Below are 23,268 nucleotides of genomic sequence, written 5' to 3'. Positions count from 1 at the left end.
TCCATCCTGCACAGGACTCTGGCTGCATTGCTGGGGTTGCAGGCACATCCTATTCCTGGTGCCCCTGTCTTGGCAAGAAAGCTGTGGCACCATCCAGAGGGGCACAGGGGGCTCAGGACTGTAGCCCAGGGCACCAGCAGAGCTGGATGGATGCAGGTTCCCTGCGGCCACACGCTATTTCTGGATATGCTGAGGAGCTGCTTAGGGCAGGATTTGCAGGCGAGCACGGGGGCATATCAGCTGTCCGTGCTCTGGAAGGGGCTCAGGAACAGAAAAGGAGCAGGAGATTGGGAGGGGACAGGTTTTATATAGAGAACCACGGGAAAACCCGTGTCTCTAAACACAGTAACCTAACACCAGGTAGTAGTACCAGTTCCTGCCCGTGGATCCAGGACAACAAATTTCCCCACCTGCAGGCAGCAAAGCCCACTGCTCTCACACTCCTGCCCGAAAAGCACCAGCAACACCCACAAAAAGGCCCCCTGCCCATGCCAAGCTCCCGAACCCCCTCTCTGCCCGCGGGTGCCTCCCACAACCTTTCCCAAGAGAGCCCTTCAGCCCACAGGTGCTGCCGCTCCCCCGGGACCCCCGGCCAAGGCGGGGGCTGGCAGCAAGGCTGGGACAGGGGCCAGTGGTAAAATTAGAACCCGTGTCCCTGCCAGCCCCTTCTGCGAGCTGCAGGGACCAGCTGAGCCCGGCTAACCCGCACTGTAACCCTTCATGTCCCCCGTTTGGTAGGCTGGGACAATTACTAGAAAGCCAGGGATTTGCAGGGCTTTCCTTTTTGATCAGCCGTGCCCAGCTACCCCAGACAGGCGGGCTCGCAGGTTGATGGGGCAGAGAGGTGGGGTTTTTTGGATCCTTTGGGACAGTCGGGATTGAAGCCTGCAATTCCCTTCTCTGCTGTCCCTTTCCACAACAGGCAGTCCTGTAGAAACCGATCCTCCCCACTTCAAAGGTTCGTGCCTCCTTTCCAGCCCCTTCTCCCCACCGCTGCCCTCCTCCTGCAGCAGTTATTGTTATTATTTACGCTCCTAAGCATCCTCTGAGTTCTGCCGGGGGACAAGATCCAAAGAGAAAGCCTTTTAAGGATTGGTGCCAGCGCCGGGAAGCGAATCCCCCCCAGCGAACAGTGGTGCTGGGGGATTTGAGTGTAGGCAAGTGCTTAAAGCTGAAAAGGGCAGAGAGAGGGGAGGGAGCCGGGGCACGCTCTGAAACCAGACCCCCCCGCCCGAAACGCAGCTCCTTCCTCTGCTTTAGGAAAAGGATCCCTCCTGCGATTTCCTTTCAAAGGTGACTTGTAACCTCTTCATTAGGGTCGGCTTTGGCAGAGCCCCGATGGTGCAGCTGGCAGGGCCGGGGCTGCGCGGGGCGGGAGCGCGCTCGCCTTGCCAGGGCTGGGCAGCACTCGCGGCTGCTCGGCGCAGCGGCGGCAGCACCGGCGCCCCGGCCATGCGCTGATGGGTACCATGGACTTTAAGACAGATGCCAGTGCAGTCACCATCAATCTGCTGCTTATTGTGCGCCCCGAGGAGGCAGCGAGCAAGGAGAAAGGGCAGCGAGAGGGGCAGACAGAAGGCGGCCGAGGCGCAGGTAACATCGCGCCTGCGGCGGGCGAGGGAGGGCAGGGCTGCGGCTGCACACGGAGAAGAGAAGCAGCAGCTCTGGAGAAGGATTTGGGCTTCCTTCTCTTTGCACACATGATGCCAAACTCCAAAATGCCAACTTTTTTGTAGAAGCCCAGCGTGTCTCCGCTGGTGCAGCAGAGCCTGGCTGGAGCCACGCTCCGAGCTGCAGCCTGTCCAGCTGCAGTGCGTGCAGCCGCGGGTGCAGCCGCGGGGACACACGGGGACACCAATCCCAGGGCTGTGTTTGCACCTTGCTGTGTCCTGCGCTAGCCCCGAGGCGCCCCACGGGCTCTCTGGGCTGTGCAATGGGAGCAGGGAGAGGGCTTGGCAGTTTCCAGCACCCACTGTCCTGGAGTACAGGAGCAGAAGTGTTGTGCTTGCAGCGTGCCCAGGCTTTGTCTCCGAGGCTCACTGTCCTGAGCCATTTATAGCTACAGTTTGGGACAGTGTCCCTGGCCCAACTCCCTGTCCTGCAGAGGGTCTTCCAAAAAGCTGCAGCTGCACTCTGCAATTGCAAGGGGAGCCTCCCTGCAGAAGTAAAGGGAGGAGAACGAGTATTCCTGCTCTAAAACCTGGGGGAGAAGCTGAATTTTCTGACAAGCAGTCCCAGGCTAACAGCTATAGGCCGAGCATGGACAAAGTTGTGTCCATGCTCCATCAAGCACAGCATTCAGCACCTGCTCAAATCAGAGCAAATCCCACCAAAGCAGCTTAGGCCTGGACTATTGCACTTTCTGCCCCCTGGTATTTCATACTTTAGCAACAAAAACTGCAAGCCAAGGCTGCAGATGAGACAGAAGGTGGATCCTGATGACACCTGGCACCAGCTGGAATAATGGGCTGCATGAAAGGGTTTGGGGTGCTGGGCCTTCAGGCAGCACCAGCACTTCAGTCCAGGAGAACCCTTTCCAATCTCCCATTTCTATCTTACAGGTTCCAAGGGTGATGGCAATGGAAACAGCAGATCACAGCCACCTCAGGGCACAGACCTGAACGGTAGGTCACCCTCTCCCTCTGTGAGAAACCAACCCCAGCACTCAACCCAAAGCTCCAAGCTGTGCCTCTTGAGCTAAATGTGCTCCACAGAACCCATCCCTCTCCACTGCTTTCATGGGGCTCCAGAGGAGGCACACAGAGGGCCTGGCAAGCATCCCCTCCCTGTGTGCTCCCCATGCCCCATGGACAGGATGCAGGGGGTGGCACTGCCGAGCCCCCACACCTCCATCCCTCTGCAGGGATTCTCCTGCCACGGAGCTCGGTCAGATTACAAGTGCACAGAGCTCTTACATTTCACAGCCAGCTAATGGCAGGGGAAATTCAGTGGCCCCAATTGCTCAGGTTGCAGCTAGAGCTTCCAGAGACTTCCCCAGTACTCACTCAGCTTACAGTAGTGTCTGGGGGATGCAAAGAACCTTTTCAACCTTCTCTCCACCAGTCCTTTCTTCATCTCCCCCCTCAGAGTCTGAGCACAAGGCAGGTCAGACCGCTGACCAGGAATGATGTGGATTCTAGTTCTCAGTGTTCCACTGCCAATTCCCAGGGTTCTGCCCTAAAATAGTTGAGGAGGAACATCTGAGGAGGTGACCCCAGAACTATGGAGCAGCTCCCGGGGAAGGGACTCAGATCATCTCTCTTGTTTTCCTGGCAGCCTAAGCCTGCCATGGCTTAACAGAGAAAGGCAAGGACAAAGGTAGAGCACGACACAGGTAATCTCATGGTACCAGATAGTGGCTTTTAGTTACACCAAGGAGGAACTTTGCTTCCACAGGTCAAGCAATAGCAACATGCAAAAGCCACGGCTGCTCCCAGCAGGATGCCTGGCAGGAGCCCTGATCCAAGTCCCCCTGTAGTCAGTGGTGGCTGGAGGCTGCACACAGTCTGGGAGCAAACAATACTTCATGGCAAGGCACTACTTTGGGGCTTTTTTTACAAAGCAGATCACAAAAGCCTCCACTCCAGGAAGCAGATAAATATCCTGCTTTCTCTCCCTCTGTCACACTCAAGAGGTTCTGCAATCAGAGCTTCAGAGTCAGCCTCCTCTACCAGTGAGTAAGAGGCTGATATTGATCATTTCCCACCCTGAATTACTGGCAGGGGTATTTAGCATGCATATGAGAATCCTTCCCTTGCAGGTCTACCTTAAGCACAACTTAAACCCCTGGGAGGGGGAATTCAGGCTCCAGAGGAGCAAGCAGAGCTTTGGCTCCTCTGGCACCACAAGGGTTAACAAACTGTCCTTTCACCAGCCACATTAGTGTCCCTATGAGGCCTCTGACACCTCTGCTGCTGACACAATATTTGCAAGCTTATATAATCCCCAGCCCAACTGAGTCAAAGAGGCTGTGGCCCCACTCCTGTCACTCTGGGGACTGGTCCTTGTCATGGCCACATGGCACAAACGGCCTCGGACAAGCTGTGAGATCCCCTGGCTCCCCCCTGGCTCCCGGTAGGATGGGGATCCCAGGACTCTTTGAAAAAGAGCGAGAGATCACCCTGGCCACCACCCAGCAGAGCCCAGAGCGAGGGCTCTGTGTCCCCTGGCATTGCTCCCTCCCCAGGGCACAGCCTTTGCTGCCTTCCCCTGTCTGAGCCCTGGGCACATCAAGGGCTGCCCACACCTCCCTCTGCCCCAGCACTCCAGCTCCAAGACAGCCAGGGTCTCCCAGCAGGGAGAGCTGAGGATGAGTTGCTGGCAGCCACACCAAAGCTCCCACTTTGCCTCTGAGCCCCCAGCACTGCCCTTGTGTCCCACCCACCTCTCCAAAGTCCCCTGGTCCCAGCCCCCTGCCCTGGGCAGCACCAGGCTGGGCTGGAGCATCCCTCCCTCTACAGAGGGGTCAGGCACCAGCACCAGGAGCTATGAGCTTTGAATCTGAAGAACAGGGCTGAGCTTCCTGAGTGTTCCTTACCTGACTGCTGAGCAGGGCAGATTTAACCCCATCCTTGCTGACTGTTTGGCTCTCTCCAAGGCCCTGAGCTGTTTCCCTTTGTGCCCCCAGGCCGGCGTGGCCCCACAGATCCCTGTGAGCAGACACCACCCATCACTGCAGGCCCTGACAAAGGTAAGTGGGGAGCCAAGAGACAGAGCAGGACTTCACTGAGCTCCCAACAAGCTTTTCCTCCTATAAAATAACTTCAGAACGTTCCAAAAGAGAGAAAATATCCCACCCTGGGACAGCTGCCCCTCAAAGCACTTGCTGGCCCCAAAACACAAGGAGAGCAGCAAGTGCTTCTCTGAGCTTGGAGCAAACTGGTATAGTGGCAGAGAGTTGGAGCAAGAGGATCTTTAAGGTCCCTTCCAACCCAAACCACTCTCTGATTCTTTGTGAAGGATATCTCAATTGGGAATAATTAAATAAAAAATCATAAAAGCACCAGCAACCATTTCATACCACCAGTTTTTAAAGCAATGATACAGCACGTTGAAAAATTCCTGTGGAATTACATTTTTCATTTGTTAAATGCCTTTTAAGCTCATCAGCAGAAGGCATTCATCACCAATAACTTTGTTTCTTGAAAACAAAGATTTTTAATTTATGGGGGAAAACTTAGAAAGTGAAAGTTGGGGACAAAAATCCACAAAAAAAGCAAAGTAAAAATAATTTTGAGCAATAAAAAGGACCTGAAAATATGAAAACTTTAAGGAAAATAAACCATTTGCATCAAGTCTTATCTCTGAGAAACAACTTCATTTTATCTTTGAATTAAATGACAAAATACTCTGTTCTGACACCCTGATATCTGCAACCATCCTAGAACTGGACTCAAACTCTAAGATTGAGGTTTTTACAGCTTATACAGTTTTTCTTGTTTTCTGGTTATGGGGCTTAAAGGACATGAAATCTCTGCATAATCACAGGAGAATCCTCTGTTTTCTAAGGGTAAATGCTGCAGAAAAACTTATTCTTTGATGAAAATGCAGATTCCCACCTAATTAGCCAGTTCCAAGAGCTGGCTTTAAGGCCAAGTGTGATGAGGTACAGGTGTAGGAGGCATGGCTGGATGGCAGCCTGAGGTGCATTAACATCTTGACCTTCAGTCTCCTGAGTAACTTCTGCCTGATCCAAAAGAGAAGCCCAGGAGCTCCTCCAGGGAACCTCAAAAGCTGCAAACCCTTCTGAAATCCCTGCCAGAAAATGCAGCTTCTGTCAAAAAGTTCAGGTGGTTTTTATAAGAGATTCCCTCATTCTTTTTCTGGTATTTGCCTCTCTGAAACTTTAAAGCCCAGGTTTCCAGGGGAGGTTTTTCTGGAGCATCAGGGCATGCCAGGACCCCAGCTGGCTCCTCTTACAGGCAATGGCCTTTGCCAGAGATTTTAGTATCACAAGTCCAACCATTTTCATCACTTCAAGCCTTTCTCTGTTTAATTCTAAGAAAAATCAATGCAAGTCATTGATTCTCTCCTTGCTGTAGCTCCATCAAGAGCTCTTTAATATGGTGATAAACCTTTGCTATCACCAGAGCTGCTGCTTTGTCTAAAGTTAAGAGCTGCCTCGGCAGGCACTCCTGCCCTCTCCTCCATATCTGTAGCATTCACATTCTCTGAAAAAATCCCTTCACCCAGGATTTTTCTCCTGGGAAGCTGAGAAGCCCCAGAGAAAAAGAAAACTATTCTTATCTCATTTGCTTCTCCCTCTTTTTGCCCCTTTGGAATGTGTTTGGAGATTGTTTACCCACAGGTGATTGTTCCATTGGTTCCTGCTGTGAGTTGTTTTCACTCATTGGTCAATCAGGGCCAAACTGTGTCAGGACTCTGGAGAGAGCCACGAATTTTCATTATTTATACTATATATAAGATATAATGAAACCGTGCTCTCTCCAGAGAGATATCTAGATATATTATTATTAAATGTATATATATATGTATTATTTACAGTATAGTGTTTTTTAATATAACATAGTATTATAAAATAATAAATTAGCTTTCTGAGAACATGGAGTCAGATGCATCATTCCTGCCTTCATCAGGGCATTCCCAGCAAATAAAATACATATCCTGGTTAGTTTTCCCTTTTTAGGGGGTTTATCACTGTTTCTTGCAGGAACCCAAGTGACAGTGGAGATTCACCACAAGGATACCAGCCCCCAGCTCATCAAGAGACTCTCCTTGGGAAAAGGTACAGCCCAGATTTAAGCCTGGCAGAGGCTCAGCCCATCCTCCCTTCCCTGGAGCCAGGGAGCTCCAGGGGATGCTGCAGCCCAGAGCCTGGGCAGGGCTGAGGGATCCCACTAACCCTGCCTGGCTCTTTGCAGGTTCCCAGAGGCTGAGAGGACACGACAACAAAGGTGAGGCTCTGCTCCATCAAGTGTCTCCAAGCTCTCCCTGCTCCCAGGAGGAGACAGGCTCACTCCTCCCATGGGGAGGCTGCTAAAGGGCACATGCTGCTGGACCCTGCCCACGACTGGGGCTTGAGGAGCAAAATCCTGCTCTTGGGCTGTGGGTGTCTCCTCCTCCTCTGGCCCTGGGATAAGGTGTGTGGTGACACTCCAGGGTCCCTCAGCAATGCTGCAGAGCTCCCACTGGGGTTATCTAACAGCTCTGGAGCTCAGCACTCCCTTCTTCCAAACCTGAAGAGGTTTGGCATGGTGGGCTGGGGTTTGATGTCCCCAACCCTCAGGCTAGAACAGGAGATGCCTGTCTGCTGGGGAATGTGGGCTCTGCAGGACACGCTCCACAGGGTGCTCACATCTTCTTAGCCCATTTCCAGATGGAAGGAAATGGGCTAAGAAGAACCTCAGTTCCAGCTTTTTCCACCCAATCCTGCTCCCCACAATAATTTATTTCTAGTTGCCTTTTTTTTTCCTGTGGGCAACAACCTCCTCCCTTCTCTGCTTTGCAGGTTTCCAGAAGACTGAGGCCCCACGGCCACCAGGAGCAAAGGACCTCCATGGTAACAACCCACCAGCACCAGCAGGGCTCAGCTTCCCAGGCCCCTCATCTTTGGGGTGGCACAGGGGAGTGGCTTTGGGAGCATCACACATGTCCAGCCCTGCCCAAGGGAAGGCAAACAGGCACAGGACTGTTGGATGTAGATCCCACCCCTGCACAGAGCCTCTGCAGACAGAACCTGGCAAAGACAAAACCTGATAACCACATTTTTTAAAAAAGGCCATCCCCTTACCAAAAGGGCAATTTTCAGAGCTGTGGAGAGTGGAAACCTTTAAATGTGTAAATCTGCTTTCTCTCTCTTTAGGTCAGTGTAACACCTCTTTTCAGGGAAAATACAGATAAACAAACCAGCCTGTTAAGAAATAGGTGCCTACATGGTGATTTTGGCAGACAGGGGCCTGCCCAGCACAGGGACATGTCCATCCATTCCCCATGGCCCACTGATGGGAGACAGCAGTGTCAGCTCATTCCAAGACTGTTAAAATCAGTTATCTGGTTAATTAGGGCAAGTTATTAACCCTTTGTTCACACTGAGTAGAACCAGGAGCTCAGAACTTGCGAAGATGCAGAGGGTAGGCACAGTGGGTTCAGTCCAACTGCTCCCAGTGTTACCTTCCTCTTGTGCCTGAATTCCTGCAGAATTGTGGCCCTTTACCACACAACACCCCTAGAGAAACCCAGTTCTTTATTGCTGGGGTTTTTTAAGAAGTCATGTGTTTCCTTTTTAAGAAGGCATGTTGCACAGCACAGATTTTCCCTGATACTTGTGCATTGTTCTCCTGCCCCTCCATGCAATATCCCAGGATTTTCCATGCTGTTATGGAGTGCCAAGGTTGCAGGGGCAGCTCATGCTCCAACACTGCCCAAATCCTAGCAGTCTAGACAGGATGGCTCCTGCTTTCCATGCAGCTGGCAGGGCCCTCCTGTGGGTGCCCTCGTGCCCTCTGCTCCCTAAGAACCTGCTGATGGATGTGTCCATGGGCCAGGCAGGAGCTCTGTCCCCTTGTTCCACCATACTGCCAGGAAAAACACTCCCTCCCTTCCCAAAACAATGACAACTCGTTTCTTCCCAGCATATCCATGGGACAAATCCTCTTTGAAATCCATGCCAGTGGATCTGCAGCAATTAGAGAAGCTGGATGCCTACGCATTAAAAGTAAGTCTTGCTTTTGCCTCTGCCCTCCTCCCAGCTCCCCTGCAGCAACATTCCATGAACCTGGCTCCCAGCACCAACACCAGCTTAGGCTGAGCTATGGGGCAATGACAGAATCTCCCAGACAAGTGAAAAACCTTTTCCCTTCAAACATTAGCAAAGAAATCCCACTCTGGGAACTATAACCCAAAATACATGGACCTACAGCACTGCAGCTGTATTTTTAAGGAAGCTGGAGGCAGAGCAGCCTCTGGCAGGTGGGGTCTCACTGGCTTCAGAAGAACAAGACTTGGGGAGGACAGGAGATCTACCACAGGGTAGATCTTCACCATGACCTTGCAATGCTCCCTCCCCACACACAGGTGAACGTCACAAACAGTGTGGAGGAACTGGTCAAAGCCCTACTGAAGCAAGCCCGGACTGACCTGGAAAAGGTTCGAGCCATATGGATGTGGATATGCCATCACATAGGTAGGCTGAGCTCTCCAACTGAAGATAACGCTGTCATTGTCACCCCTGTCCCACTGCTGTGGCATTTTACTCAGTACTTGTGGGTTATTTCCATGTGGGGAGTGGAATGAAGGCTTTCTGGAGGTTTTTATCCAGAAATGCATCCAGAGGGTCTCTCACCACCTCTGTTTCCCAGTCTCTCTCCTCACACTGCCAGGCTTCACCAGGTTTGTGTGCCCATGATTAACCTGTAACTCCATTAGAGGTGTGACCAGACAAGTCCCTGCCATCCAAGAGCCAGAGCAAAAGCCAGGCTGCCCAACACCAGGGGCCTGCTTGTCACCCTCAGAGCCACCCCACACCACCAGAGCCCAGTTTTGAGGGGGCAAACAGGGAGCAGGTGATGATCCAGATTTCAGAAGCAACCTGGTCTAGTGGAAGGTGTCCCTGCCCATGGCAGGCAGTATGGAATGAGATGATCTTGAAGGTCCCTTCCCACTCAAACCATTCTAAGTTTGATCTCCATCCCTGTGCCAAGTCCCCACAGCCCAATACAGCCCCTCCAGCACAGTCTGGTGCTGGTGCCTTTGCTCTGGGAGGGTCCCAGTGTCACAGAGGTGCCACCAGGAACCATCCAGCTGCCTTGCCCAGCTCCATGTCCCACACTGGCACCTGGATGATTGCAGTTCCTGCCTGTGCCTGCACCTTTTCAACCCTCCAGAGAGCTGCACCCACTCAGGTTCTCCTGCTCTTTCCCACTCAATCCAAAGGCTGGAGTTACACAATAACCAGGAGATGGGAAGAGGAGGAGAAGGCAGCACTTGTAGCCTCTCCCATCTGGCACATCAGAAGGGGCTTCTTGACACCCCAGTGCCTTGATGGGGGAAAACTGGATATGCAACATGATGGCATTTTGCATAACATAAGCAAAAATGTTTCTTTCCCATGAAGTCTTGGGGGCAGAGAGGCAGAGCTGTCCTTTCCCTCACCTCCTACACGTCCTGATGGGGCAGTGCTGCAGTGCAGGCCAAGTGATGGAGAGGAGAAGAGCAGTTTGGGCAGCACTGGCCTCATCTCACACCCACTGAGATCAGCAGCTACAGGGTTAGCATGGTTAGGTCAGTCCCAAACCGTTTTAGTCTTGCCCTGAAATACAGAGAGTGCTGATTTCACTGCATGTCCTGAAGCCCAGGCTTTGACTCACCCAGCACTGGTTGTTCTGTCTGTCCACTCTTAACCGATTTCTGCCCACACTACCTGGGCCAGGCCTGGCTGGACTCAGTCCCTACTCCTCAACATTCAGGGGATATCTCTGGCTCTGACAGCTATGCTGGGATCTCCTCACAGGAGATTTTACACCACCTTGGCCCTGGGTCTCATTCCTTCCTGTGAGACTGACCCCTATTTACACACATAGAAAAGAAACAGAGTTGGGAATTTAAATCTGCTGGCAAAAACGCAATGTATATATCCTGAAATTGCACTGATGACATAAAGTCCTTCCTTGGATAGATTTTAAGTGAGAACACTGCTTTTTGGGCATCTCTCCCCACTCTGTTCAATTCCTGCCTGTGATGGGCTGCTATGCCCATGCAGCATCAGCACTAAAGGAAACAATAATTTCAGCTGTCATTTGTAGCACAAATAGAAAGGCCCACGGAGCCAGCACCCCTCCAAGTGCCCTGGAGCTTTGCTGGTGGTCAGTGAGCAGCCAGGGTGGAGCAGGCAGCCTTTCCCAGTGCCTGGAGCAGCGCCCAGGGGGCATCAGCCGAGCCCCTGGGATGAATGACAAGCAGTGGCAGCATTTCATCAAAGCACACACAACCTGCTGCTGTTTTCTTCCTCTGCCCCAGCACTGAGGGCAGGGGGAACCAGCTGATGCAGCATTGCTGACAGCTTTGTCAGAAAAATACATCTGTATTTTAAGAAAGAGTTTATGGACAGGGCCAAGGTTGGTGATATTGAATTAACCTCCCCAGACCAGCTCTGCAAGCTCTGTCTGAAGGAGTCCTGCTGTGCTGCTGTTGTGTACTCATTCCAACAAATCAACATTTCCTGAGCTTCCAGGTATTGATATGACCAGACTGGACAGGGCTTGGAGCAACCTGGTCTAATGAAAGGTGTTACTGCCCCTGGCAGGGCATTGGAATGAGATTAGCTTTAATGCCCCTTCCAACCCAAACCATTCTATAATTCTGTGACTCACCTGCAAAAAACCACTTCAAGTGTTTCCCAACAAGCTGCTTTTCAAGTATTTTTAATATAAATTGCTTGTAAAGAGTGCAAAAGTCTCAGCAGTTTCTTTAGAGGTAACACCAATCCAACTCCTCCAAATGCAGCGTGCTCTGGTTTATACCAGGAACTGTTCAGAATGTAGATCCTCCACTTGAGGGCAGTTCCTGAGGACACTCATTGTGTTCAAAAATCAAAGTTTTCCTCCCACTTGGATTCAATTGCTGAATCCCAGCCCAAGCTTAGAGCAAAGTGTGATGAGGGACAGAGCTGTCCCTCTGCACCAGCAGTGTCCAGGCCACCCTCCCCAGCACAACCACGGCCTGTTCCCCTCTGCTCACAGAGGTGAAAAGCAACCCAAGAATTGCTCCTGCTGCCCATCAGCCCCTTGGCTCAGGCTGTTGGATGAACCCTTGTCTGTGTTCCTTCCCCCAGAATACGACGTCGTGGGCTACCACAACAAAAGCCAGCTGTCCAGCAAGCCCAGAGATGTGCTTCAGATGGGCAAGAGCATTTGTGAGGGCTATGCCGAGCTCTTTGAACATATGTGCAGGTAAATGAAGTCCAGAAACATTCAATGCCAGGGAGAGTGAACACTCCTTGTCATCTCCATGCCTATCCCGTCTGCCTTTGCATTGACTGATGTGACTTTAGGCAGAACGTGGAACTTTAGCTTTCCAGCCATGCTGTGGAAAAACAGCAAGTCCTAGAAAGGTCAATTTTGCTCTCTCCTCCACTCCCTCCACCCCCCTCCCCAGCATAATTTACTTGGTGCCATCTGCTGAGCTTCGTATTGCATTAACATAATGGCAGATGAAAACATGGAGATAATTTGATTAGAAGAAGTAGGATTTTCCTTGGGGTATCTGGATGTGAAGGTTAAAAGCATTGCAAGACTTGAACAAGGAGTGCTGTCTCCAACATGGTCCTTTGCAAGAGGTAGGCAGAGTCCCAGGAGGAACTTTCCTTAAACCCTCTGGAGATGCCCTGTCCCCTCCAGGAGCACCCCAGGGACACTGCCTTGCACTTTCCACTCTGTTCTGTGCCCAGTCTCAAAGTGCAGCACTGTGGAGGCCAATACTGCAATTCCCATTTTGTACCTACTATTGGCATTTAATGGCTAAAATCCTTTCTTCCCCCAACAAAATCTCATGGACTTCACTGGGGAGAAGTCACCTAAACTTGCCCACAGAGCAGGGGCTTTGCAGTCACAAAGGCATTTCTAAGAGGCAGCCCCTTCCTTGGTAGGGAGAGAGGGATGCAGCCCCAATCCCTAGGGAAAGGAGAAACCCCCAAAATCCACAGCAAGGAAAGCAGTGAAGGTGCTTGGAGGTTTGGGGATCAGCCATAGGCAGAAGGGTTGCCCAAAAGGAGAAAACTGGACCTGACAAGTCAGGGGAGGAGATTGGAAGGGACTTCCTAAAGTAATCCTAAGAGGGTGGGCTTGCAAGATGGCCCTCCCAGGAAGGGGCTTCCATTCCCTTGGAAAAATCCAGACTAGTTATTAATAGCACATGTAAGTAACAATTGGCTTTCCACAACATCCAAAGGGATTTGAGAAGGTTTTTACCATGGAACAGACAAAATCTACAGGGAAAAGGAGAGATTAAAAAAAAACCCCAGCATACTGTGCCAGATGCAGAAGTGGTAAATGCTTCCAGCCAACAACATATCCCACAATAGACATTTGGTCCATTCCAAGCCAAACCATTCTATGACACTGGATCTTGTTTTCTAAAGAGTAAAGAAAGAGGATGGTGGAGTATGCATTTATAGCTGCAACCTATGGAACAGTTATTAGCAGTTAGAAGGGGGGAGTTTGCATCTGTTCATTAAAAAGCATATGCTTGGTTCATTAAAAGCATTAATCTTTCCAAGGATATCTCTGACTATTTAAAGGCTCTGTTGATTTACTCTCGACTCCTCAGTTCCAGGCTGATTAGTCACTATGTGATTCAGGAAACCTCCAGTCATCAAGACCATTATATTGTCAAATATTAGCAAAATGTTTAGCTCCTGCTGTGAAAAACTGTACTTAAAGACAACTCTCCTTTCTTGTACAGAGATCCCCTCATCCCTTCTCCTCATGCTCTGTGCTGCTCTTACACTGAGTCTGAGCAGAAAGGCAGGAGGCAAAGAGCACTTGCCTTACAGAAAGGCTTTTCAAAGCCAGGTTTTGGGGGGAAAAAGGTGTTTTAACATGCCTTTTTATCCTAGCTCCTGTGAGGGAACCTGAACAAACAAACCAATTTGCTAGTCACCAGGAGTCCCCCCAAAGTCCTGCTGAAGGCAACAGCTGACATTGATTGAGTCCTACTTGTCCCAGTGCCAGAGGGAACAATTCCTGTTGCAGACACAACACTGTCACCTCTGACCACAGCTTTGGCAGCCAGACTTCCTCCCATTAGCTGAGATTCCCATCACAGAGGAAAGGTGGGCACGGATAGTGGGAAGCTAGCCATAAGGCATCACTTTCCAAACATCAGGTGTGATAGCAATGAATGCAAACACAGGCTCCTGACCAATATTTCAGCAGCACTTATCAAGAACTGGCTTCCCAGCTGACAAGCAGACTCGAGGAGTCTGGCTAAGTGAAGCACTGCAAATTCATGAATCCAATTTAGGGCAAACCTCGTGGCCTGGAACTAGGGAGACACTCGCTCACCAGGGTTAGTGATGAAGGCACAACAATTATTTTCCCAGGAGACGTTTCAGCAGCTCTGGGAGCAAAGCTGGCCTCACTGCCTAAAGGGGATCTGATCAGTTAGCTAGCTGCTCCTTCTTCCTAACCAGTCTGTAAATATCCCAGATTTCACATCCTCTTGCTTCTCCCATTTCCTGCAGGCAGTAGCTTTCCCTCTTTTCAGGCACAGAGGCGTACACCTACCTACCACAAGCATAAACCATTCTGTTCCCTTCTGGAGAAGCCAGATTTGCTCCTTTTTTAGATGAAATGATCAAAGTCAACCTAAAATCAAAGGGAAGAAGATGCCATTGAATTCCAGTGACACCTGTAGTAAGAGCCAGACTATTTCCATGTCCTACGGTTTTTGAGGCAGAAAAGCAATTTTGTGTTTAATCTCTTTGCTGCACCAAGAAAATGTTGCCAACTGTTTCTTAATTCAGTTCTTCCAGTCCATTTTGTATCTAGGTCATCTTCAGCCTCACACTGCCACTTCAACCAGTCCTGGAGATCTTCCCAATCTTCTCTCTGCCTGCTTAATTTATCTGTGTGAAGTCACTGACATGAGAGACATGAGTAGCCTTTTCACCACAGAATTGCTCCTTTACAGGATGTTTTAGCTTGAATTTTTGTCTGCCCATTACTAGAGAGACCAGTTTAAATGGTCTGGTCTTTATTTTGAGAGCTTTGAACACATCCAAGCACAAACTCTTCCTGCTGCTTTGCCAGCGTTCACTGTAATTGAGAGCACCGTGAGAGCAGAACTTGTCCCTTAGTGTTCCCTCTGAATATCCCAGCTGACAAGAATGTCTAGAGAAGCCTGGAAGGATTAGATCCAATCCCCATGAAATTAGTGGGAATTTGGTACTTAGCTCCTTGAAACTCACAGGATCAAATCTTTACTAAAGCTCCCAAGCCAGCTCCTGGTCTCAGTTACATCATGCAAATCCAAGCTCTCACCAGTCTTGTCAGTGGAGTTGTTCCAGATTTACTGCCCAGCTCCATGGCAGAACTTCTCTCACTGGGGCTTGCAGGCTGGCAAGGGCTTTCCAGACCACCTGCAGCACCAGGTTTCTCTATGGCATTCCTTCCAGCCTGGCCTGTTTGTTCTGGATACTCATGAAACAGGCAGCACCTGCCATCACTGCTCCATCCTCTCCTTTGCTGAAGTGCCCACCTTCCCTGGAAACCAGCATCCTCTCCCTGGGAAAAACAGTTCTCCCTACAAGCCCCACTTCACTGCCAGTTGCCAGCCAGTATCTGTTATCAGGCCTCGACTTCTTAACAACCATGCTAATTATCTTCCACATAAATATCACTTTTCTCCTGAGCTAAACCCACATTATGCAGACAATCTCGCTCTGGAAGCCTGCACACTTTATTACTTAAGGTAGTTGTTCCATTTAACACACTTCTCTATGAAGAAGAAAAATGTCAATGCTGTCCTACACAAAAGACAACACTCCAAGGGAAGCATTTTTAGATTAATGGTGAAATAATGTTAGAATCCATCAGCAGAGAGCTTATTAACACAGTGCTTATTTAAATCTTATTTACACATCCACGCAGGTATTCATCATGTTTTTAGAAAGAGACTATTTAATCATTTCTACCCTGGGCAGGCACAAGCTCATTCTTTCAGGAAACTAAATCAGCATCCACAATCCCCTGAGGTCTGAGATTCCTTAGCTGGTGTCAAACACCAAGCCCACTGTCAGGGGGAGAGAACAGCCTGTGCTTTTAATTTATAATTACATGGGCTAATTGTGGACAGCAGCAAAGGGATTCCACTGAGTAACAAGATAGAGAGCAATTAAGCACACTTTATCTTGTCATCCTCTAACAGTGCTGAATGGATAGTGCATCAGGCAAAAAGACAGGGAATATGCAAAACTGGGAGAGAAAAGGCCCTTCCTCCAGCAGGATGCTCTCTGAATCTCTGTGCAAAGACTACAAAAACAAACAGCCCCACCCAACACCTCAGGCATCATCACCTTTTCTCCTTCCCCAGAAGTACCTGACAGGTTTAATACACAGTTTATCATTTCCTTTCAGTCTTGCAGGGATTCAGTGCAAGAAGCTCTCGGGACATGCCAAGGGACACGGGTACAAGACAGGGCAGACCTTCACAGGGAACTCTGACCATGCCTGGAACGCTGTCTACCTTGAGGGAAGGTGGCATTTACTGGACAGCACCTGGGGGAGTGGTTCTGTGGATGATTCCTTCACCAAGTTCACCTACAGGTAAAGACCTCCTTCTATCTTAGTACACAGACCCTCCACAAAGGCAGAAGGAAAGCTGATGGGATTGGCAAACCAAACAGACACATTTGTGGCCACAGGAAGACCCAAAGACGTCAAGTACCTGGCGCAGTCGAAAGGGCCTCGATACACAGTGTCACCATACAATTTCAGATAGCTTTAAGCATTCCCCCAAACAAAGGAACACCTTACCTCACCTACATTTCAGTAACGCTGTCCAAGAAGGCTTCAGGCATCTGCCCATACACAGTAACATCACAGCACTTCAGAGGCTGCAAGCATCTACCCTTCTTGTTCTTTAGCCCAACCTTTTATCCCCTCCTGTTAATGCACTGCACCTGTGTGCCCTCTGTTCCCTTTGGTGGTTGGTCAGTGCCCCTGGGCACTCCAGGGCTCATTGCTGTCAGTGCTGCTCACCTGCTGCTCACAGCTGTAGCCCATTGGGGATGAGGCTGGGCCAGTCTCACTCCCAATTACCACAAACTGTGCACCTACACAAAGCCATGAGCAAGGTACCCAGGCTGCCTGTACAAGGCATGGAGCACAGAGAGGTAGTTGCCCCAGGCAGCAGTCACAAACTGCTAGAAGCCAACTGGGTTTGCTTGTCACATCTTCAGTTTAGGCAACAGTCTGGGGCACTCGAGTCACAGCTTTTGTGTATTGGTTGCGATCAACACCCAGTGCCTCCCTCTTTTTCCAGGAGCCGGTGGGTAAAAAGGAATAGTGCAAATACTCAGGGTTTATCCCAAAGCTCAGCATTTGCCCTGGAAACAGAAGATCAAAGCCCAGGTATCTGCCTGGGGAATTTCAAACCTACGGATCTCAGTTTATCAGCAGCTCAAACCACTCCAACATCCTCCTGCTGAAACCACCACCACTGCGAGGGGGAAGAATTCCCTATCTGTAATTACTCACTTTCCCTAATTTCTCCCTTCTCCCAGGTACAATGAGTTTTACTTTCTGACTCACCCGGCCCTGTTCATTAACAATCACTTCCCAGATAACAGTAACTGGCAGCTTCTTAAGCCCACGCTGACACTGAAGGAGTTTGAGAACAACATGCTGCACAACAGCAACTTCTACACGCTGGGGCTGCTGGCCGCGCGCCCAGAGACTCCCATCATCCGAACAGGTAACAGAGAGGCCATGGAGCATCTGCCCTCTTGCATCTTCCCACATGTGCATCCTCCCACACCCAACACACACCACTGTGCACCTCTTCAGGCAATCCTGAGCCACCTGAGTGAGTCCAGCAACTCTTTTAACATAAAACCCCTCAGGTGCCACAACTGAACAAGTTGCACATTTAAAACCCTCTCCCTTGGATTTTTCAAGAGCTGCAGGAATTTGACTGGATGGCTAATTTGTGAATGCTAAAAACAGAGTTAAAACTTATGGACATCCACATTTTAGGATGTAATGAAGACTTCAAGATGTTTGGGAACAGGCTCACAGGGAGGTAGATTAATCTAATATCTACATACTGGAGAGTTCCTGCAATTTGAAGCTCCTGGGAGCAGCTTCTGGGGCTGGCAATCAGGTCTAATCACCTCTAATTCAGCCCTTCACGATCACAGAATACCATAATGGGTTGAGCTGGAAGGGACCTTAAAGCCCATCTCATTCCAACCCCCCACTATGGGCAGGGACACCTTCTACTAGACCAGGCTGCCGCAAACTCCGTCCAATCTGGCCTGATGGTACTTTCAGTTACATTTCACACAGGTTTTCACATTCTAGCAGACCACAGCTCCATGTCTGGGTGTATCAGAACAGGATAAATGCCCATCTCCCAAACAAAGGCCACTCTCATTCTTTCTGAGGAACACTGGTCTAAGCAGACAGATGACAAGCTGTGACCTGCCAGTTGCAGCTCTTGGCTTTTTCTCTTGAACTTCTAGAAAAACAGCAACTTACCGGGCCAAATTAACCTTCCCAGAACAGGGGATACATTAGGGTTAAAAACTGTACTGACACTCCTATGCAGCCTGTTTTCTTTTGTATTCCCCAGTAAATGGAAAAGCCTCCGTGTCCGTGGACTGCCGTTCTGGCACGTTATTTATGTTTAAGCTGAAGGGAACAGATGAACATGGTTTGATGACTTTGAAAAGACATGGAATGGAGCTGGATATCTACCCACAGAAGACAGGGAGCCACAAGCTGGAGATCTTTGCCAAGCCCTCCAAGGCCGAGGCTGCAGATGACGTCTACAAGTGCGTGCTGGAGTACGTGGTGGAGTGCGAGTCCGTGGACAAGGCCATGCGCTTCCCCAAGGAGCTGCACCAGCCCGTCGGGCCCAGCTGGTTCTCCGAGCGCCAGGGCTTCCTGCGGCCGTCCCACGGCGAGCCCGTCCTGCACACCAACGACGGGCGCTGCTCCCTCACCTTCACCCTGAGCAAGGACATCAGCGTGCTGACCTCGCTGCACACCGACGGCAGCGGCAGCCTCAACGAGGACATGGGCAGGCGGCACGTGCTGCAGATCCACCGCAGGAACCAGATCGAGCTGAAGGTCCATCTCCCGCACGCAGGGAACTTCGTTCTCAAAATCTACTCCAAGAAGAAGTCGGACCCCGGTAATTACGATTACATCTTCAACTACCTCATCAGGTGCCTGAACACGGAGGTGAAGTGGCCAGCCTTCCCCCAGAGCTACAGCAAGTGGCTGCAAGACTATGAGATCCTGGAGCCGCTCTCGGGCCTGCTGCCAGCCAACCGCAACGTGCAGTTCAAACTCAAAATGCACAGCGTCGCCAAGGTGCTGGTCCAGGCTGAGAACACCTACCCTCTGACCCAGAACAAGGGCTGCTGGGAGGGAACCTGCAACACCTCAGGGTGCAGAGAGGTGTTTGTGATGGTGCACGAGAACGCCAACCACAGCTTCTACTCGCACGTCCTCAAATACGAAGTTGAGACCCAGTAACACCCACTCCTTGTTCTTTCACTCACCTGCATGAACCAACCTCCGCAAAATGCCCCAAACCAGCACAGCTTTAGGAGACTGCTCATTCTCTCAACCAAATCTGTTCTTTCAACAAATGCAGGACAACACTTGCAGGCTTTTGCCAGACTGCAGGCTCAAAGATGGTCAAGGAAGCAGAAAATCCTGTTAAAAAAAAGGAGCAGCAGTGGAAGACATGAGATAAAACCATCACCTACATTTCAGTAACGCTGTCCAGACAAATATTTAGAAGAAAACAACTGACTGTCTGCAGGGCATTCTGTGCCAGCAGGGATTGCTGGTTTCCAAGTTACGGACCATAAGAAAAGTCTTACGAGGGCTACTCCAAGAATTCACCGAGTTGTGGGGCAGGATGAACAAAGTGTACCCTGGTTTTGAGCAGCAACATTGGACATGAGGAACTTCAGGATATTCAAACCAGCTTTCATTATAACTGTAGTCAAGTCGCAAAATACATCTGAGGAGAGAGAAGAGTTAAGAAGAAGATACAACATGAAGTTTCCCTGTGCACTTCACTGTCTTACAGATTTCAATAATACTGGAAAAATACTTTTTACACTGACTCTTAAATACAATAAACAAAATCATTTTTACCTTTTTATATTAGAGTATTGTAGAGACTTTTTCTGCTGTAATTATATCTGAAGCATATGGGTGTTTCCATAAGGAAAATTACAGTAAAAATGAGAATAAAGTTCTCATAAATCACTCCTTCCTCCAACCTGTCTGTGCAACACTGCAGCTATAAACTGATGGGGTTATGTGGGACTGCAGGCTGAGTGACATTATTACCATGTAACAAACCATTTGGTGCTGTACTCTTGGAAAACGCCTCCACGCACAAGGCAAAGAGGGGCTTCTACTGAATCCCACCACAGCTGCACATCCTGAGATGGAGCAACATTTTCATAACCAATTCAGATGCCTGTGAGCGTTAGCATGACCCAAGAGGTATTATGTTTGAGCTTGAATTGAAAATAAACCTGTTATGTTTTTGCACTCTGTTTCATTGACCAAACAATATGAATTCTTTTCCCAAAGCTGCTGTATTTTCGAGGCAAAAGAGGTGGGTTACTCCTACATTCCCTCCTCAGTGACTGGGTGGCAGGAATTACTCAGAGGGCTGCCCACCCTTCATTACTCCTTTGACCCAGCATCCAGGGTTGAGTCCCCATTTGAGCAGGTTAAGTACCTGCAGCCAGATTCCAGGATCAGCACTCTCTGTGAGGATGCAGGCTGCTGCAGACAGGAGCTGCAAGCATAAACACCACATGTAAGCTAACAGGGCTTACTCCAGGGTAAACTGGGAGCACAGAAAGCTTCGGGGTCTTTTTGTACTTGGCGACAAGAGGCTCCATATGCAACATAAAAGTAGGTTTTAAGTCCTCCCCTAAACAGCTCAGTGTCTTTGCCCTCAAAACCTGGTGGCAGCAGCTCCTCCCTGCAGGAACACTCACAAGCCGTGGAGCCCAGCAGGCTCCCACTCCCTGGGCATCAGCACAGACTGAGCAGTACAGATGCAAGGCAGACTCGGGGATCTTTTGTTTGCCTAAGGACCTTGAAGGCTAAGGCAAGGATTGTCTGTCAGCACAGACAGTCCTGGTTTATTTTGGTGCCTGGCAGAAGGGTTCTTTTTTCTCAGATCCCACTTTTCAGATCAAGGAGGATACACTGCAGTAGCTTTCATTTCACAGGTCAAGCTGATCCAGTCAAGTATGTCACTTCTTACAATGGCAGGATAAGGAAGCATCCCAGAGAGCTTAGTGACTAAAGAAAACAACTTCTTCCACCAAACAGGGTCAAGGATACCAAAGTACAGACACTCCTCATGGAACCACACATTTGATGTTCACAAATAGGCACAAGCACACAAACAGACACTTAGGTAAAGCCTCTCTGCAGGCAACATCGCTATGAACACGGTCCCTGCTCCTTGTCTCAAAGACTCACTTCCACAAGCCATCTCTCTAAGCTTTATTTGTGTCTCCAGATGGTAGGGGGAACAAAAACTGACCCCAAGAGAGCAGAGAGGACAGTTTATTGCCCCCTACTTAGCACAACCTCGGGGAGTATTCCCTGTTCCCGCAACCCAAGTCTGCAAAATCCAGGCACCTGCAATTCCACCCATCTACAGAGTCCCAGATTCTTTAACCCCTCAGGGTAAAGAGTGACCCCCAAGCATTGTCACACCCACAGCAGAACATCTGTAACACACTAAAGACATATGAAGCCTGCACAGCTTCCCACTCTACACATGTACAAAAGGAAGTGCTGCAAATACAGTTCCACACTTTTGTCTCAATCAGAAAACCAACATTGGCTCTGCCTTGCAAGTGTGCAAGAAATTCTTTGGTGCTATTGAAGGCATAAGTTCAAAGACACAAACCCCCTGTCCAGCTTCATTAATTATAAAGTGGCCAGGGCCAGGTGATTATTCCAAGGGAGGTTTGACACTGCAAAGGCAGAGAATGCCTGAGAAACCCTGCAGCCCCAGATGAAAGCACCTCAGAAGTCTGCACTTGCTGTGACATCTCCCTCCAGGATAAACACAGCTCTTTCTCCTCCTCCTCATAAAAAATGCACATTCTTCAGTGCAGCCAAGGTTCCAACGCCAGGAGAACAGTTCTGGAACAGACTTCTCAGTTCTCTCAGGGCATCTGCAATGAGAGAAAGGGGGGAAAGACAAAGCACACACACAGCAACACAGGGAAGTAACTCAGCAGTTCCCCTGCCGCAGATGCTGCTTTAGATTACATTAGTTCAAATTTTTAGATGAAGCTAGTGAATAAATTTTCCCTGGATGAAGCTGATTTTTGCAGGTATTAGAAATTGATAAAACTGTAGGATTATAGCTGCTAATTAAGCAAATGGATCATCTTCAGTCTTGCTCTTCCCTTCTGCCAACATGAACTGCCAAATATCTCTGAAGGGAGATGGAAGAGCACATCAGAAACAAGGCAAAATGTCTCCTGAACTGCTGAAAACACCAACAGCATGATGCAACACTCAGTAACTAATTTGACAATTCATCAGGAAATACAATACTACTTGCAAAGTATCAGTTAAAAATTAAATTGGTGGCCTCACTGAAGGCTGTGAGGGATCCCTAAGGGATCTGGCATATCTCACACACAGTGCATCTATAGGTTCATCTGCAAAGAGGAAACAGTTCCGTGTATTCTGCTGTTCAGATTTTATCAAAATGCCCCACGCCCAATAAGTCCTTACTTGAGATCTGGACAGACAGGGAGGATGTTCCAAAAACACCCATGGACAGCTCTGCAGAGGATCCAAGGCCAGTGCAGGATGACCACAGTCCAGCTCCGGGCAGTTCAGTACCTCATTACCAAGGCTGCACAACGAGAATCCAGAATGGATTTGAAGGTTTTACCCTCATGCAAGGAACTCCACAAGAAAGCCAAAATACAAGGACTTTTGGATTGGAACATTTCTAAACTCTGGGATGCAGAGATGCATGCCCAAGTGCAGCTGCAGTCTGCAGCCAGGCACCCCCCTGGCTGAACTCACCTGTCTGACACAATGGCTGAGCTCTGTGTACATGTGGTGCTTTTGAATTCCTGTTCCTTGACAGCATTAAGCTGCTCTAAGACAAGGTGAAGCTGATGGAAAAGAACAGGAAACTTATGGACATGGAATGTCCTCATCCCAAGGTTTGCCTGCACAAAGACCGTAAAGACTCAGCCACAGGAGAACTGCAGAGAGCCCTAAAGAAAACAAGTCCACAGGAAATAAGTCCTGTTCACTCCTTAACAACTTACTTCCCTTGAGGAAAGACTGAATATTTTCCTCAAAAGAGGTCACAGATGTATTTTGATGCAGCAGTTCCACTGGACTGTCCAGATTCAACCCAGGTTGGCACCAGCTCACGTGGCAGCTGCAATGACACGTGGATGAACCTCACCTGCTTGTGGGTTCTCCTCCCACCCAGTATCATTTCTCATTCCTATTTCTCTTTTCCAAGAGCCATGACCACATCCAGAATTCAGCC

General features: G+C 49.6%; 1 protein-coding gene across 1 annotated transcript; it reads left to right on the top strand.

Annotated features, from left to right (window-relative positions):
* The first annotated feature begins 1,460 nt into the window (after positions 1 to 1,460).
* Positions 1,461 to 20,141, top strand: KY (kyphoscoliosis peptidase). Its single transcript, XM_009089276.4, has 12 exons — positions 1,461 to 1,593; positions 2,562 to 2,624; positions 4,628 to 4,690; positions 6,671 to 6,745; positions 6,882 to 6,914; positions 7,469 to 7,519; positions 8,592 to 8,674; positions 9,034 to 9,142; positions 11,789 to 11,906; positions 16,092 to 16,280; positions 17,240 to 17,430; positions 18,310 to 20,141. The coding sequence occupies exons 1-12, from the start codon at positions 1,461 to 1,463 to the stop codon at positions 19,218 to 19,220; spliced, it is 2,019 nt and encodes a 672-aa protein (XP_009087524.2). The 3' UTR covers positions 19,221 to 20,141.
* The last annotated feature ends 3,127 nt before the right edge of the window (positions 20,142 to 23,268 follow it).

This window comes from Serinus canaria, chromosome 9, assembly GCF_022539315.1.
Source record: "Serinus canaria isolate serCan28SL12 chromosome 9, serCan2020, whole genome shotgun sequence".
NCBI lineage: Eukaryota > Metazoa > Chordata > Aves > Passeriformes > Fringillidae > Serinus > Serinus canaria.
Note: the sequence above shows the minus strand (reverse complement) of the source record. Positions and strands in the feature narration are given on the sequence as shown.